Genomic DNA, 17,510 nt, shown 5'->3' with positions numbered 1-17,510 from the left:
TTTTTTCTAAATGCACCTCATAGATTCCAACTTTGCAATGCTAGAGTGCATATAACTGACTGGCTTTAAATTTCAATGAGGGATTTCCAAAATTTAATGTTGATGCTTCAAATGAGTGTTTGAAATTAGAAAAGACTTCAACCATAGAGAAATAAAGTGGTTTTTTTATAACTTTGTATTAGATAAATATATTTGTAGAAGCCTATTTCTGAGGATATACAAAAAAAAAGTCTATGAAAACCACATCCATAGGTTCCCAAATATACTTGTTTATCTGAATTGCTTGCATTAAACATGAAAATTTGACGTAAGTCTTTGCAAAGGCAATTTATAACAAAGATAGAAAATACAACAGAACAGCAGAAATTGCCAAAAACCAAATTTTATGGATTTGAAATCCATCTTTCTATTTGTCACGTGCCAAAAGCAACATCGATGTCTGCGGTAGATCACCTCTTGTGGTTGATTTCTTGGAAGAAAAAAGTGACAAAATGAATATGATGTACAAATTTAGAAATTATTTCCTTATTGACGGTAACTGTCACACGTTCTATCACACATGACCTTATTTCGTTTCGCATGTTTAGCAGTTTTGAGGTGAAATAAGTTAATACATTAAGTTAATACATCTTGAGCAAGAAAGTACATAAAACAAGCTTTTGGAGATCCACAAAAGCATGTGAAGAAGTTTTGCGAGCACTTGAATCTAGAAACAGTTACATACATTATGATGTACAACATTGATTTGCACAATCTAGTAATCTAGGATTAGGAAGACATGGTTTTAAAACATTGGTAGACATGTGAAGTTTAGTAGTAGGAATAGAAGTTCATTACATGAGAAACAAAACAAGACTCCCTCCATACTCCAGTGCTCACGAATAAGCTTCCCACAATTTTACTCCCAATTGGTGGCAGAACCCGCGGAACAACCTCTAGAGCACAATTCAGATGCAAAAAATCCATGAGTGAAACTATACAACCCCTATGAACCTAAATTCATCATAGAAGTTGCCAACTGTAATTGCACTACTACGTTCAGCCCAAACTACAGCTCTAGCTTCCAGTCCAAAGCAAATGTTGGAATATGATGTTTTCAAATTTATCATTCAAATTTATCATTCAAATTGCGGAACAAATTCATACACACGGTGGATTACTCCAAAAGCTAACACGCAGAAGATTTACTGCAAAGTTGCACAAGATCAGGCAGTGCACACTGCTCTAGCACTGATCGCAAGCAATCAGCCTGCTACGGTGAAACGACTCTCTCTCCATGAAACCCACATCCACATTGCCAGCATTCACTCTATACAACCATAAATTGCTGAAAGAGTTGAGAGCAAAATCATGAAACTCGAAAACAGAGATGAATTCCGAGGAATCGCATTTTTAAACTAACTAAATGCCACAAAACACGTATTCATGTGACTGCTTTAAATCTGAACATGCAAGCCTGTCAGATATTAGTTATTAATGAAATCACAGTCGCGACACTGTCCATCAAAACCAAGGTTTTTCGACAAATTAAGCTCAATTTCACCGAATAGACATCATCAAACCACCGTCACTGACGAATAGACAGCAACGCAGCTTCCTGTCACAAGCTTACGAGAAACAGCTTAACTCGCTCAGTGCACCTTTAAATTTCAATGTGACCAGATAGAGTAATCTAGATCACATTGTGCGGAAAAAAACCTAGTCTCAAATGAAACCTGCATGCATTTTCTTTCCTACATTGGATACAAAATCTAAACTAGGAGAAAATTGGACATAAAAAGAGTGTAAAAGAGGAACATCGACCTGGTATTATCTAAGCACTCTCGCCCCTCTTCTTAGCAAAGTAAGCTTCGGCACGAGCTTGGTTCTTCGAATACTGAACAGAGACCCATTTCTTCTTCTTCGGCAAAATTTCGAATTCGCATCCAAGGGTCTCCAATTTCTCCCTCGCGGCAGCGGAAACGGCCCCGGCCTTGATCTTTACCTTAAAGTCAAGCTCCCCATCGCCAAGAATCTTCAGCGGCAGCTTCCGGTCCCGGCCCGAGGGGTTCAAGACGCGCCTCTCCTTCAGAGCTTCGAGGGACACCTCCTCGCCCTCTTGAAATGTAGTAGCAATGTCGGTCAAATTCACAGCTACGTAATTCGGCAAACCGGCGCCCATGCCACCAGCGATTCCCCTCAACTTCGGCAACCTCCGGTACAAAGGCATCTGACCTCCTTCGAATCCGGGCCGCACTCCAGACCCGGACCTCGACTTCTGCCCACGCATACCGAACCCACAACTAGCGCCCTGCCCTGCGGCGATACCACGCCCTTTCCTCTTCTGCCGGTGCCGAGACCCAGGCTGCGGCGACAAATTGTTCAACCGAAACCGTTGGTCCACCTCACTCTCATCTCGCTCAACCTTCGCCGCTTTCCTGCCGTTCGCCACAATCGCCAGCCCGCTCCTGGAAGATTTCACCACGCTCACGCGACCTGAAGCAACGCGCAGCGACACAGTTCCCCTGAGAAACGAGCTGCCCAATGCATGGCTACTGCTGCTACTGCTGCTGGGAGGGGGTTTCTGCAACGAGAACGCCGTGTTGCTGGTTGTAGTGGTGGTGGTGGAGAAGGCGAGAGTGGCCATGGCCGACGTCGAAGCTCCAGACTCCGCAAACCTCAACACAAACGCACACAATTTCACAAACTCACACACTTGTTCGTGCTTCAGCTGCTCCCGTCACGGTTACCGGATCGGTTTCCTTTGGCCGCAGATGGGGTCCGTGTGGATAAGAGTAAGCTGGGGCCTGGGTCCTGGGCCCCAAACCCGGGTCCCAGTGTTTCAGAAAATTTCAGTCATCTCGGAATCTGTGATTTTGTAATATGAAAAGCCAGAAAAACCTCTATTCATGTATAACAATGCAAGCACTTCACACACGTGTGATTATAACCCAAGTAAAAGTATGTGTGTGTGAACTCGGGCTATATTTATATAAACTAGAATCTTTAAAAAGTATCTAAAAATTAAACATAATATCATTAAAATTTGTGATTATTCTAATTTTAAATATGTTTTATGTATTTAAGATGTGCTGTTTTAATAAAAACAAAACATTCTTTTCCTACCATTTAAAAAAAAAATGTAATTAATAATATGAAAATATCTATATAAAACATGTTTAATTTTTTTTTATTAATAATGTGTTTAAAATAAATCAATTCTCAAAGAATAAAAGATTGTAATTTTAAAATGATCAAATAAAATAAATACACACACACACACACACACACATATATATATATATATATATATATATATATAATACTAAAATATTTGTTCTAATTTTCTTAGGAGAATATTACAATATCTTAAAATTTAAATTTGATTAATGGATCTACTAAAATAATAATAAAAAAAAATATAAGGATTATTTAATTATTTAATGATACATAATAATTTCAAGCACAAGTACATACTAAAAAATAAAGTAAATAACTTGGAAATATATATATATATATATATATATATATATATAAAATAAAGTAAATAACTTAGAAATATATATATATATATATATATATATATATATATATGAATATAAAAGCTTCAAGTTTTAGGTGTCATAGTTATTGACTTTTTATATTTTCATAATAATTTTTTAAATCTTAATTTATAACTAATCATTTTTATTTCTTTTTCTTAATATCATTATGAATTAAAGTTGCATATCTTTAACTTTTAAATGAATTTGATTTCTTTGCATTGAGATAAGTATACCACTACTTCTACTACATTTTACTGATTTATATCCTTTAATTGTAATGTTTAGATCAATATATGTTTAGACAAACATAGCTTACTTTTCATGTTATTTTTTATTTTTGATTTTTTATTTTTTTTACATCAATAGAGCTATTGTTACTACTCTATTATTAAATAACATAACATAACATAACATAACATAAATTTTATTGAGGTCTTTTATGGTAAATAAACTTTTAATAACATAAAATTGATAGGATAATAACTTGATTGATTTTTTTTTTTTTATTTTCTTGGAAATTATATGCATAGATATTATGTTATTACTTAATACATTTAATTATGTTGGTTTTCATTTTCTTTTTTTCTTTTTTAAGTTTTTTATCAAATTTTTTGTGATATTTTTAAATATGCTTTTAATAAATATAGAATATGTAATATTAATAAAATAAAATACTATTCTCAAATCTAAGCTTTTAACTACAAAAAAGATTACACTATAATAACTTAATAATAATAATCATAATCATAATAAGTATTTTAAAATATCTATACTATTCGATAATCATATTCTAAAATATCAAAGATGTTTTATTACTTTTGAAGAGCTTTCAATATATATTTTGAAGACAATTGTAAATCAACTATTATATGTATAGCTATTTTAATTAAGTATTAATTATTATTAAATAAATAAAGAAGAAGATAAGTTATGTTTTTATTATGTTATTTAATTTTATTAATATATTATTTTAAAATTATCAAATTTAAATTTATATTTTAAAAAAATACTACTTTTTATCATATACAATGTTATAAATATATAAATTAAAAATATATATACTTCTATAAAATTTCTAAATAGAAAAAATCTACAAAGATTATATAATAAATTAGTTCATTGATTATTTAAAAATATTCTATCTGTATCTTCAACAAAAATTTAAAAATATACTTTCATTTCTAAAATTAGACTTAATTAATTATTTTTAGATTATATCTTTTTTAAAAAGATATTTTTAAATTTTAAAATAATAGCATACATTGACAATATTATGTTATAATTTGATATTATTGCCTACAAATTGGCATTTTGCAATCTAGGATGTTTGTTCTTTTTTAGTTCATTTGGCATAAGAAGCTCTCCCAAAATATTAAAACTAACATTATTATATATTTTCCATCTCTTCTAATTATAATTGCACATTGCATATGACATTAGTACCAAAAATTATTGATATCTAAAATGATACATTTGGATCAAAAGTATAAAGAGCATTTGATAGATAGAGAATCTATTGTGCTAACTTTTCTTCTTCATGCAACTCCTCCTATGTTTATTTATTTGTGCCATGATATAACTATAGAAGTCACATAATAATTTTCAATAATTCTAAAACATATGCGCAATAAGCATAGTGATGCAAGCTCATATAAGAAGCAATTATATTAATTATAATTGATAAATAAATAGTATGAGCTAGACTATACAACATCTTTTTCATCCATATTTTCTCTTAATAATGTAATAAACAATGTCATAATTATTTTTGATAGCTTTCTTATCAATATCAAATCTATCAATTCTAATTCAATTCATGCTAAATTATAACAATTTTTGTTTTGCCAATAGAAGAGCATACCAAAATTACATAATTTATGCTCTTCTATTGGCAAAACAATTTAATAGTTTTATGTAAAGTATGGTTGTATTAGTCCATTAATTTTTTGGCTTAACATGGTTTGTGAAGTGGTGAAAGATATTATTAGAGTCTTAAATATTATTGTGAAGAAAATAGAAAGCATGATCAAAGAAAGAAAAAAAAATGTCTTTTGTGAAGATTTTGAAGGATTAAGAACTTAGAATGTTTATTAATAATATGAGGAGAAAATATGGTGCTAAAATAGTTATGTAGTTGATTTGTAACTAAGGACATATTGTAAGATTTTTGTACATGGATTGCATAAACTCAGGGGTAGAGAAGCATGTATAGAAGAAATGTGTAGAAGATTGTGATATTGTACATAGGAATTGATGGAGGTATTGGAAATGTTCTATAATTTAATTTATTGTTACTCATGATGAAGTGGAAGACAATGATAAATATCTACATGAGATATTGTTTTTTGTAAGTCAAGAGCATTTTTTAAATTATGAATTAGTAAGGCATCTATTGCAAAGATTGAAAGACTTACATTACATGGAGGTTGAAGAATCAGATGCTTTAAAACTATCATCAAATATAAAAAGTCTTGAAATCATGGATTATAGAAATAAAAGATTTCTTGGAATGATTTATGAATCAAAGTAGTTGGGACTTGTATGTGCAACTAAAAAGATAGATGTTAGGCATGTTAAGTTATTTATTAAAAAATTAAGTATTATAGAAAGTCTAATCTATTCCAATTTTAACAAGTATTTTTTTTCAATGAAAGCTAATACAAATAAAAGTACAAAAATTGTATACCAAAACAAAAAAAAATAAAAAAATAAAACAAAAAAATAAAAAATGTACTTAGAAATGATATTGTGTATTAAATTGCAAGAAAGATGTGTTACTTGAATAACATGTACATTGTACATTATAATTTGCAGCTTAACTACATTTTTTTTAATGTGGAGGAAAAGAAAATCACAAATGAAATTGTTCTACAAATTATAAAAGTAATTGATTTTAGAATGTCTAAGATTGAGGTTCGAAGCAATTTAAAAGCTACTAAGAATAAGTGTATATATAGTAGTGCAAAATACATGGCTATTGAGACTCTAAAGAATAAAATTAAAACAATGACAATGTGTCCTTTTATAGGAATTGTTTATTTATTTGCAATGGTATGTTGTAAAATTATCTCTATAAAAGATCTATTTGATGATGTTAATAAGATAAAAGAGATACTAGAAAGAATAGAAAATGGTAAATGACCAAATGTCACGGCCATAATCATGTAAGCTAATAATTACATATAGAAATAGGTAGAAGTAAGTAAAAGTAGATAAAAGTAAGTTAATTCTATAATATTTAATATAGAAGCTTCCTAGAAACTTCTTAGACGCTGCTTTGACTTCATAGGTGTCTTTAATTGACTTTTTGGATTAGAAACGTGGTCAACAAGTTGGCCATGTGCCACACATGTTGTTAGCTTGAAGATCAAGCTAACTATGTGGCCCACATGTAGAAAAACTTGCCTTGTAAGTCAAGGCATGTGTCCTACAAAGTCAACACATATTGGAGGTCCTATAGAACGTCGCCACGTAGCCCCTAGTTAGATAGTATATATAGAGACAAGAGTGAAGGCTTCTTCACTCTTGTCAACTCCTTTCTTGCTTCTAGTCCAGGTTCAAGAGTCTTTAGTTTCTTGTCTTGTAGCAATAGCCATTCCAGTTTCCTTTTAATATACCTACTTGTTTATATTTTGACTTATTATATCGAGATAGCCTTTTTGTGTATATTTTCTCTCATCGAGTCTTTGTCCTTGACAGATTGACAAGAGTACACTTACAATATCAGAGCTTTGTTTTTCTTGAGTGAGAGTGGATTACCCCTTTCTCTTGACAAGACATAAGCGTATTAGAATTTTGCGGATTACCCACTTCTAAACTGATATTGTTCTTAGTATTTTCTTTGTTATCAAGTCTTTCTTTTCTTTTGTCTTGAGCAGTATCAAACAAATTTTTCTTAGTGTCATTATGGCAGAGCTTGTTGAAATGAAGAGTGCAATGGCACAAATGCAAGAGCAAATGAGGGAGTTAATGCTTGCGATGCATCAACTCAATTCACCAACACATGAAAGAACAAGAATAGCAGAAAGTGGGGATATAGAGATGATCGGAGCTGCTTCAACATCTACAACAAATCACGTTCCTTCTCCAATTGTACAACACCCTGTAAGCACTAGAGAACCAAGAATTGCCTTACCCGAGAAATTTGATGGTACGAGATCTAAGTTTCAAGGGTTCATCAATCAAGTACAATTGGCAATTGAACTTCAACCGCAAAGCTATCCAACTCCAGGATCACAAGTTAGGTTTATTGGCACTCTACTTTCTGGTTCTGCATTATCGTGGTTTTCGTCTTTTCTTAAACACAAAAATCCAATATTGGACAATTCGGAAGCTTTTTTGGTGGAGTTTTGATCTATGTATGGTGAACACGATGCAACTTGTGTTGCAACAAATAAGATCCGAATTTTGCGACAAGGAAAATGTTCAGTAACAGTGTATGCTTCACAATTTCGACAACTTGCAATTGACATCAAGTGGGATGATGCTGCACTGATCAGTCAATTTCTTTATGGATTGCAATACGAAGTAAAGAAATTGATGCTCAACTTACCTGATCCTCAAACTTTGAGTCAAGCAATCGATTTTGCGATAAAATGTGATAATCGACTTTTCGAATTTCGATCTGAGAATCATTCACGGGAACCTCAACGTTATTACTCAATGGCAACATCAACATCTTTGCCAAACGTACATTCGGAAGTAGAAGACATGTAAATTGACGCAGTACGTTTTAAACCCCTAACTGAGCAAGAAAAAATTTGTCGTCGTCAAGAAGGATTATGTTTATATTGCGGAGAACCTAAGCACACTGCTCAACATTGTCCAAAGAAACGACGCAACTATAAAATGAGGGGTATGACGGTCAAAGAAAACAACATGTCAAAAAACGGATTCGTCCAGCTACAATAGAGACCATGCAGCTGGAACCTTGTACAATTCCTAATGAAGGTCCTATCCTCTCCTCAGAACCCTCTCCTTGTTTTATAATAGACTTATATTTAGGACCTAAGAATTACAAAGCCTCTGCTTTATTAGATTCAGGAGCCTCAGCATGTTTTTTAGATGAACAATTTGTTAAAAGTCGTAAAATACCTTTTGTACAGAAACCTAAACCAGTACATGTAGAAGTCATAGATGGTCGTCCCTTGTCTTCTGGAGATGTCACTCATGAAACTCATCCTATAAAAGTAACAATAGACGGTCATGATAGCTACATAGCTTTTAACATAATTAAATCCCCGTCCAATCCAGTTATTTTAGGTTTATCCTGGCTAGAAAAATACAACCCTCGAATAGATTGGAATTCGCGTAAACTTGACTTTTCCCAGAGCGTTATTAATAGTTCTACTAACCAAGTAAAAAATTATAAGTCTAGTATAGTAAAACCCGTACTGATAGGTGCAAAAGTATTTATACACGCAGCAAAAGAAGGATCAACTTTTGCTATTTATGCTGCACCTATTTCTGAAAACGTAAAGACTTCAAGTGGCATTCCAAGTCAATATTACGAGTATCAAGACGTTTTTGAGAAAAAAAATGCAAATATTCTTCCTAAGCATCGTCCATATGATTGTTCAATCGACCTCAAGGAAGGAACTCAGCCACTATTTGGACCAATTTACAGTTTATCGCAAGATGAGATGGCTGAACTCAAGACATATATTGACGAGAATTTAGCGAAGAATTTCATACGCCATTCAAAATCTCCAGCAGGAGCTCCAATTCTATTCGTAAAGAAAAAAGATGGATCTTTACGAATGTGTGTTGATTATTGAGGACTCAACAAGATCACAATCAAGAACAGGTATCCATTACCTTTGATATCAGGACTCCTTGACCAGTTGAATCAAGCTAAGATTTATACAAAAATAGATCTAAGAGGAGCATATAATCTAGTACGGATCAAAGAAGGAGATGAATGGAAGACTGCGTTTCGAACCAGGTATGGACATTTCGAATATAATGTCATGCCCTTTGGACTCACGAATGCACCAGCTGCTTTTCAACATCTCATGAATGATGTATTTCGTGAATTCTTAGACAATTTTGTCGTCTGCTATCTAGACGATATCCTGATCTATTCTAAGAACATCAAAGAACATGAAATACATGTTCGTCAAGTATTACAAAAACTTAGAGATGCAGGATTGTACACCAAGATGGAAAAGTGTATATTTCACACTACTCAAGTTGACTTTTTAGGATACATCATTTCAAATGATGGTCTCATGATGGATTCTAAGAAAGTCCAGACAATCATGGATTGGAAGATTCCAAGGATAGTAAGAGATGTCCAATGTTTCTTGGGATTTGCCAATTACTACCGGATCTTCATCAAAGATTTCTCACGAGTTGTAGCTCCACTTACACGCTTGACTAGTAAAGATAAATTTCAATGGAATCAAGAAGCGGAAGCAGCATTTGAAGCCTTGAAGACATCGTTTGTCTCTGCACCAGTCTTATATTGTGTTGACTTTTCTAAGGCATTTTTTATGGAAACAGATGCATCAGATTTTGCCTTGGGTGCAGTTTTATCACAAATGGGAACAGATGACAAACTTCATCCGATAGCTTTTCATTCAAGAAAATTCTCAACAGCCGAGATCAATTATGAGATCCACGATAAAGAACTTCTTGCAATCGTGGATTCCTTTCAAGAATGGCGTCATTATCTAGAAGGCGCTTCTAGTCCAGTCACTGTGTATACAGATCACAAGAACCTCGAGTATTTCATGTCAACACGCGTGTTGAATCGTCGTCAAGCTCGTTGGAGTATGTCTTTGTCAAGATTCGAGTTCATTATCACTTATCGGCCAGGAAAACAACAAGGTTTGTCCGATGCCCTATCTAGACGTTCTTATTTTGGACCAAAAGAAGGAGATGCAGCTTTTGAGCAACAAAGAACGGTCCTCTTGAAACCGGAGCAATTTCATCTCCGAGCAATGAAATCAACATTGACTGTTGATTTAACTTTTCTCAAGCAAATCCAGTCCAGTATGTCCTCAGACCCTCTTGTTCATGATATCAAGAATAATTCTTCCAAGTCTCATGATCCTTCTAAGTTCGAGTTCAAGAATAATCTATTATATTTTGAAGGACGCCTATATGTTCCAGAAGGAGAAGCACGTTTACGTGTTCTTCAAGCACGTCATGACTTTCTAGCAGCAGGGCACTTTGGATATAATAAGACTTTGGAACTCATATCAAGAGATTTTTGGTGGCCACAAATGTGGAAGTCAGTCAAAGACTTTGTACAATCATGTGATATTTGTTCAAGATCAAAAATTCCTCGTCATCGACCTTACGGACTTCTTCAGCCATTACCTATACCAGAACAACCATAGTCTTCTGTTTCTATGGATTTCATCATAGATCTTCCAAGCTCAAGATCTTATGATTCTATATTTGTGATAGTAGATCGTTTCACCAAGATGGCACACTTTGTGCCATGTACAAAATCTATCACAAGTGAAGAAACAACTAAGCTTTTCATTGATAATATCTATCGCTATCATGGATTACCTAAAGATATCATATCGGATAGAGGAACTCAATTTGTGTCAAGATTCTGGAGGACCCTTTTCAAGATTTTAAAAGTGGAGATAAAGCTATCTTCGGCTTTCCATCCTCAAACTGATGGACAAACAGAGCGCGTAAACCAAGTCTTGGAGCAATATTTAAGGTGTACTATCAACTACCAACAAGATGATTGGACAACCCTTCTGCCATTGGCAGAGTTTGATATAATAATACGGTACATTCTTCCATGCACCAAACACCTTTCTTTGCCAATTATGGCTATCATCCACGACTTGATACTTTTGATTTTTCAAAAGTTGATAATCCTGCAGCAGAAGATATGGCAAATCGGTTGTCAGAGTTACATGCAATAATGAAGACACAATTGAAGGAAGCTCAAGAACGACAAAAGATAAACGCAGATCTATATCGTAAGGAGCAACCTGTCATGGACATACATTAGAATATTCTCTAAAGATTCTCTAAAGATTCCTTTAGAAGGTTCTAGAAGATTCTTAGAATATTCCCTAAAGATTCTCTTAGAAGGTTCTAGAATATTCTTAGAAGGTTCTAGAATATTGTGATAGATTCTAGGAAGTTGCTCGAGAAGTTTCCTAATTAGTAGAAGTTATTGGAGAAGCGTCCTAGTTAGCGGAAGTAGCTCGAGAAGCTTCCTATTCAGTAGTATATATAGGAGTCGAGGCTGAAGGGTTCTTCAGTCTCGACAACACATCTCTTGGAGTTCTAGCTCACCTTTCTGGTGTTGTTCTTGTACTCATCTGTTTAATCTAGTTCTGCCACTTCTTCTTGAACTTCTAGTTAGATTTCAAGTCTGTATTTTGTGTCCGTGACAGTTTGTCGAGACTACATTTTCACTGGTATCAGAGCTAGTTCCTTCTTGTTAGAGAGTGGATTACCCCTCTTCTTGAAGGTGTGCTAGTGTTTTAGAGGTTGCGGATTACCCTCCTCTAAACTGATATCTCTTCTTTCTCAATATTGGAGCCTTATTCTTCTTGGAGAGAGTGGATTACCCCTCATCTTGGAGTCTTAAGGCGTTTTAGAGGTTACGGAGTACTCTCCTCTGAACCAATATTGTCCTCTTGTCAAAACTCTTTTTTCTTCTTTCTGAAGGTTAGCCGAAGGTTAAGACGTTAAAATGGCTGAAAGTTTGGAATCCAAACTAGACGCCATCATAAATGCTCTTGCCTCGTTGTCACATAGGACAACAGAGATCGAAGGAGTCATGGTAGGACTCCATAACAATGGAGCATCTGGGATAGCGCCATCTAAAGCATATCAACCTCAAACTTCTGCGCCAGAAGAAGCAGTTCTACCTCCATTTCAACAAGATCGAGTAGTCCTACAACGAAAGGAGCCTCGAGTTAGTCTTTCGGATAAGTTTGATGGAACTCGTTCCAAGTTTCGAGGTTTTGTCAACCAAATCAGGTTGATAACAATTTTACAGCCCGAACGTTATCCGACGGAGGAAGCGCGTGTTGGGCTTGTTGGAATCTTGCTTACAACACAAGCTCTGTCTTGGTTTACTCCCTTGTTTGAGAAGCGATCGCCAATCCTGAGCAACTTTGAAACGTTCTTGGAGGCGTTTGCAGAAGCATTTGGCGAGCATGATAAAGTTCGATGGGCTACAACAAAGATCCGATCGCTACGACAAGGAACACGCTCTGCATCAGTCTATGCCTCGGATTTCAGACAATTGGCAAGTGACATTAATTGGAGTGAAAAGGCGTTGGTGAGTCAGTTTTATTGGAGCTTGAAGGATGATGTGAAGGACTTGCTGTTATCTCTTCCTGATCCTCAAACGCTCAACGAAGCTATTAGCCAAGCTGTAAAGTGTGACAACCGCCTATTCCAGTGTCGCCAAGACCAACGTCCAAGACACCAAATGACTCGTTACGACGTGACTATGTCTGCAAATAGCTTAAACTCACATTCGGAGGCAACAGACATGCAAATCGACACGGCGCGTGTCCGATCTCTTACTCCAACAGAGAAGAAACGGCGTATGGAGGAAGGGTTATGTTTGTACTGTGGAGAAGAAGGTCACAAGGTTGGAAATTGCCCAAAGAAGCAAAATTGGTACCCTGTCAAGACTAGAAGTGCGATGATTCCGGAAAACGACGACGCCCAGCCATAGTAGGAACCGTGCGGCTGGACAATCTAATATCACGACAACAATCAGGTTCCTCCTTCTCTGTCCAACCTGCCCGTTGTTTTACAATTCCTTTGTTTTTAGGCCCTCAAAAATAAAAAACTTTCGCTTTATTGGATTCGGGGGCATCTACTTGTTTTTTAGATGAAGAGTTTGCTAAACGCCACAAGATCCGTTTAGTACAGAAGTCCAAACCTGTTCACGTAGAGGTGATAGATGAATGACCCTTATTGTCAGGCAACGTTACCCACGAATCAGAACCTATAGAAGTGGTGTTTAAGGACCATAGTAGTCACGTTATTTTTAATATTATTAGAACTCCATCAAGCCCTGTTATCCTTGGTCTTTCTTAGTTAGAAGATCATAATCCGTCCATTGATTGGAGGCTACGAAGGATAACATTTCCTGAAAAAAATAATAATAAACCTGTTGGTAGAACCTACATGAAGAAATCCATGTTTATTGGAGCGAGAGCGTTCCTAAGATCGTCCAAGGAAGGCGCACCATTTGTCATTTATGCAGCTCCAACTAGCGGCGAGAATATCTCAACATCGAATATACCAGAGCAATATAGGGATTTTGAAGACGTGTTTCAGAAGAAGAACGCCAATATACTGCCGGAACATCGACCATATGATTGCGCCATAGACTTAGAGGAAGGAGCGCAACCACCTTTTGGTCCAATATACAACCTATCGCAGACGGAGTTGGCAGAATTGCGGAAGTACATCGATGAGAATCTAGCCAAGAATTTTATTCGACATTCAAAGTCGCCAACTGGAGCACCAATCCTATTCGTGAAGAAAAAGGATGGCTCACTGCGGATGTGCGTGGACTATCGAGGACTCAACAAGGTGACCAAGAAAAATCGCTATCCCTTACCTTTGATCTCCGGCCTCTTAGATCAACTTGGACGTGCAAGAATTTTTACAAAGATTGATTTAAGAGGAGCCTACAACCTTGTGCGAATCAAAGAAGGAGATGAATGGAAGACAGCCTTTCGTACAAGGTATGGCCATTTTGAGTACAATGTCATGCCTTTTGGTCTTACCAATGCTCCAGCGGTCTTTCAGCATATGATGAACGACATCTTTCGGGAGTACCTCGATGACTTTGTTGTCATCTATCTGGATGATATTTTGATATTTTCCAAGAATGAAGAAGAACATGAGAAGCACGTTTGTTTGGTTCTTGAAAAACTATGCGAACGAGGACTCTATGCCAAGTTGGAGAAGTGTCAATTTTACCAGAATGAGATGGAATTTTTGGGCTTCATTGCGACTACAGAGGACTTGAAGATGGATCCAAAAAAGGTAGAAGCAATTATATCTTGGGAAGTTCCGAAGACGGTTAGAGATGTTCAGTGTTTTTTTGGATTTGCTAACTTCTATCGGATCTTCATCAAGAATTATTCTCAAGTTGCTGCACCACTCACGCGTCTAACAAGCAAAGACAAGCTCGAATGGAGATCACAAGCAGCAAAAGCATTTCAAGATCTCAAGACGGCATTCACTACGGCTCCAATCTTGGTACACCCTGACTTTGCAAAGGCTTTCTATTTAGAGACCGATGCTTCAGATTTTGCTTTGGGAGCTGTGCTTTCACAGATGGGCATAGACAAGAAGCTTCACCCAGTTGCGTTCTATTCACGAAAGTTCTCTGCTGCTGAGATCAACTACGAGATCCACGACAAAGAGCTGCTTGCTATAGTGGATGCCTTCCAAGAGTGGCGTCACTTCTTCGAAGGAGCTGCACATCCAGTGACTGTTTATACGGACCACAAGAATTTGGAGTACTTCATGACAGCTCGAATTTTGAATCGTCGTCAAGCTCGATGGAATATGTCTCTATCACGATTTGACTTTATTATCACCTACTGCCCTGGAAAACAGCAAGGATTATCTGACGCATTATCGAGGAGATCATATCTTACGCCAAAGGCTGGAGAAGCAGCGTTTGATCAACAATGTACAACATTGTTGAAACCAGAAAAATTCAGGATTTTTGCTACTGTTGCAACTATCGATGACGGCTTCCTCAGCGAGGTACGTACTGCGACCATTGAGGATTCTATAGCTCTTGACATCAAACAACGTGTCGATAATGACAAGTTTAAGGTGGAGGGAGATCTTCTGTATTTTGAGGAGCGGTTGTATATCCCAAAAGGACCAACTCGACTCCGAGTACTTCAATCTCGCCACGACTTTCCAACTGCGGGACATTTTGGATTCAACAAGACTTTGGAGCTCATTTCACGAGATTTTTGGTGGCCCCAAATGTGGAAGGATGTGAAGGAATTTGTCCTTTCTTGTGATGTTTGTTCAAGATCCAAGATCCCTCGACATCGTCCGTATGGACTTCTCCAGCCATTGCCTATTCCGCACCGACCATGGTCTTCAGTTTCTATGGACTTCATTACGGACCTACCGCCATCGAATTCATTTGACAGCATCTTTGTTGTGGTGGATCGATTTACAAAGATGGCGCATTTCGTGCCTTTCAAAAAAACATCATCAAGTGAAGACACCGCAAGACTCTTTCTTGATAACATATATCGTTATCATGGCCTACCAGATGATATCGTGTCGGATCGAGGTACTCAGTTTGTATCCAAGTTTTGGAGGCCCCTCTTTGAGATATTGAAGGTGGATATTAAGCTCTCTTCGGCTTTTCATCCTCAAACTGACGGTCAAACGGAGCGGGTGAATCAAGTTTTGGAGCAATATTTACGATGCAGCATCAACTATCAACAAGATGATTGGACTGCATATCTACCGCTTGCTGAGTTCGCATACAACAACACTCTTCATGTGTCAACTCAACAAACACCATTCTTCTCCAACTACGGATACCACCCCAAGCTCGATTTATTGAGTTCTTCAGCAAATAACAACCCAGCAGCTGAAGGATTTGTGAAGCAACTATCGGAGCTTCAAGCGACGTTGAAGCTTCAATTGCAATCTGCCCAAGAGAGTTACAAGGCATCTGCAGATAAATATCGAAATGAGGCACCTACTTTTAAAGTTGGAAGTAAAGTATGGCTTCTTCGACGGAATATCAAGACCAAGCGGCCATGTGACAAATTGGACTATCGGAGATTAGGGCCATTTGTTATCGGGAAGCAGATCAATCCGGTGGCATATCGTCCGGAGTTACCAACTACTATGAAGGTACATCCAGTCTTTCACGTGTCTTTGTTGGAACCTTATCGAGAGTCAGCTTTTCCCCAAAGAGTACAAAGTCCGCCACCAAGTATCAAAATTGAAAACCATGAGGAATACGAGGTGGAAAAGGTACTAGATTCACGGCGTAATAGGAGAAAATTGGAGTATTTAGTGCATTGGAGTGGATACGACATCAATGAACGAACGTGGGAGCGTGCCGAAAATCTTGCCAATGTACCAAAAAAGGTACAAGAATTTCATCAACGATATCCTCATAAACCTAAGCCGATTCAACGATAGCTTCTTGCTGAAGCTTGCTCATCAAGTAGCATAAAAAGGGAGGAGGGCACCTCCAAAACCCATAGTTCGATAGTGTAGAACTTTGTTAGCAACTATAGTTTGCTCTTATCGTTTTAGCCTTTAGACATGGATAGTCAAGATACTACACTTGTTATGTCATCTCAAGCGACTAGCTCACGAAGACGACCGCGAGATGAAGAACCGCCTGCACCACGCCGACGTCCGAGGATACCGAGCAACAGATCGCTAGTAATTGTATTTGAGGTCGAGCCTGCCTACGACGGTCAGCCAGAAGGTGTGTTTGGAGGACAGTTTCACAATGAAGACACAGAAGTCCACGCTTGGTCAGAGGTTGAAGGTGTTGGTCACTACCGTTGGCTCCAAGGGCCGATGAATCATTTGCCTCGCGAACAATAATTGGAATTCATAGCGGATGTGATGCGACAGATTTTCATTTTCTTGCGTTGGTATTGACTGATAACAACATTGCTTCTCGGAGACCTCGAAGCTAGAAGAGGAGGTGATGTCATGGACATACATTAGAAGATTCTTCGAATATTCTTCTAGAATATTCTCTAAAGATTCTCTAAAGATTCCTTTAGAAGGTTCTAGAAGATTCTTAGAATATTCTCTAAAGATTCTCTTAGATGGTTCTAGAATATTCTTAGAAGGTTCTAGAATATTCTTAGAAGGTTCTAGAATATTCTGATAGATTCTAGGAAGTTGCTCGAGAAGTTTCCTAATTAGTAGAAGTTATTGGAGAAGCGTCCTAGTTAGCGGAAGTAGCTCGAGAAGCTTCCTATTCAGTAGTATATATAGGAGTCGAGGCTG

At 36.6% G+C, this 17,510-nt stretch overlaps 1 protein-coding gene across 1 annotated transcript; it reads right to left on the bottom strand.

Moving 5' to 3' along the window:
• Positions 1 to 1,432: 1,432 nt before the first annotated feature.
• LOC112276954 (large ribosomal subunit protein uL15c) lies at positions 1,433 to 2,657 on the bottom strand. The gene has a single exon (XM_024508804.3). It carries the CDS (start codon positions 2,624 to 2,626, stop codon positions 1,814 to 1,816), a length of 813 nt encoding a protein of 270 aa, XP_024364572.1. The 5' UTR covers positions 2,627 to 2,657; the 3' UTR covers positions 1,433 to 1,813.
• Between the last annotated feature and the right edge of the window lie 14,853 nt (positions 2,658 to 17,510).

This window comes from Physcomitrium patens, chromosome 24, assembly GCF_059467195.1.
Source record: "Physcomitrium patens ecotype Gransden chromosome 24, ASM5946719v1, whole genome shotgun sequence".
In the NCBI taxonomy this organism is placed as follows: Eukaryota; Viridiplantae; Streptophyta; class Bryopsida; order Funariales; family Funariaceae; genus Physcomitrium; species Physcomitrium patens.
Note: the sequence above shows the minus strand (reverse complement) of the source record. Positions and strands in the feature narration are given on the sequence as shown.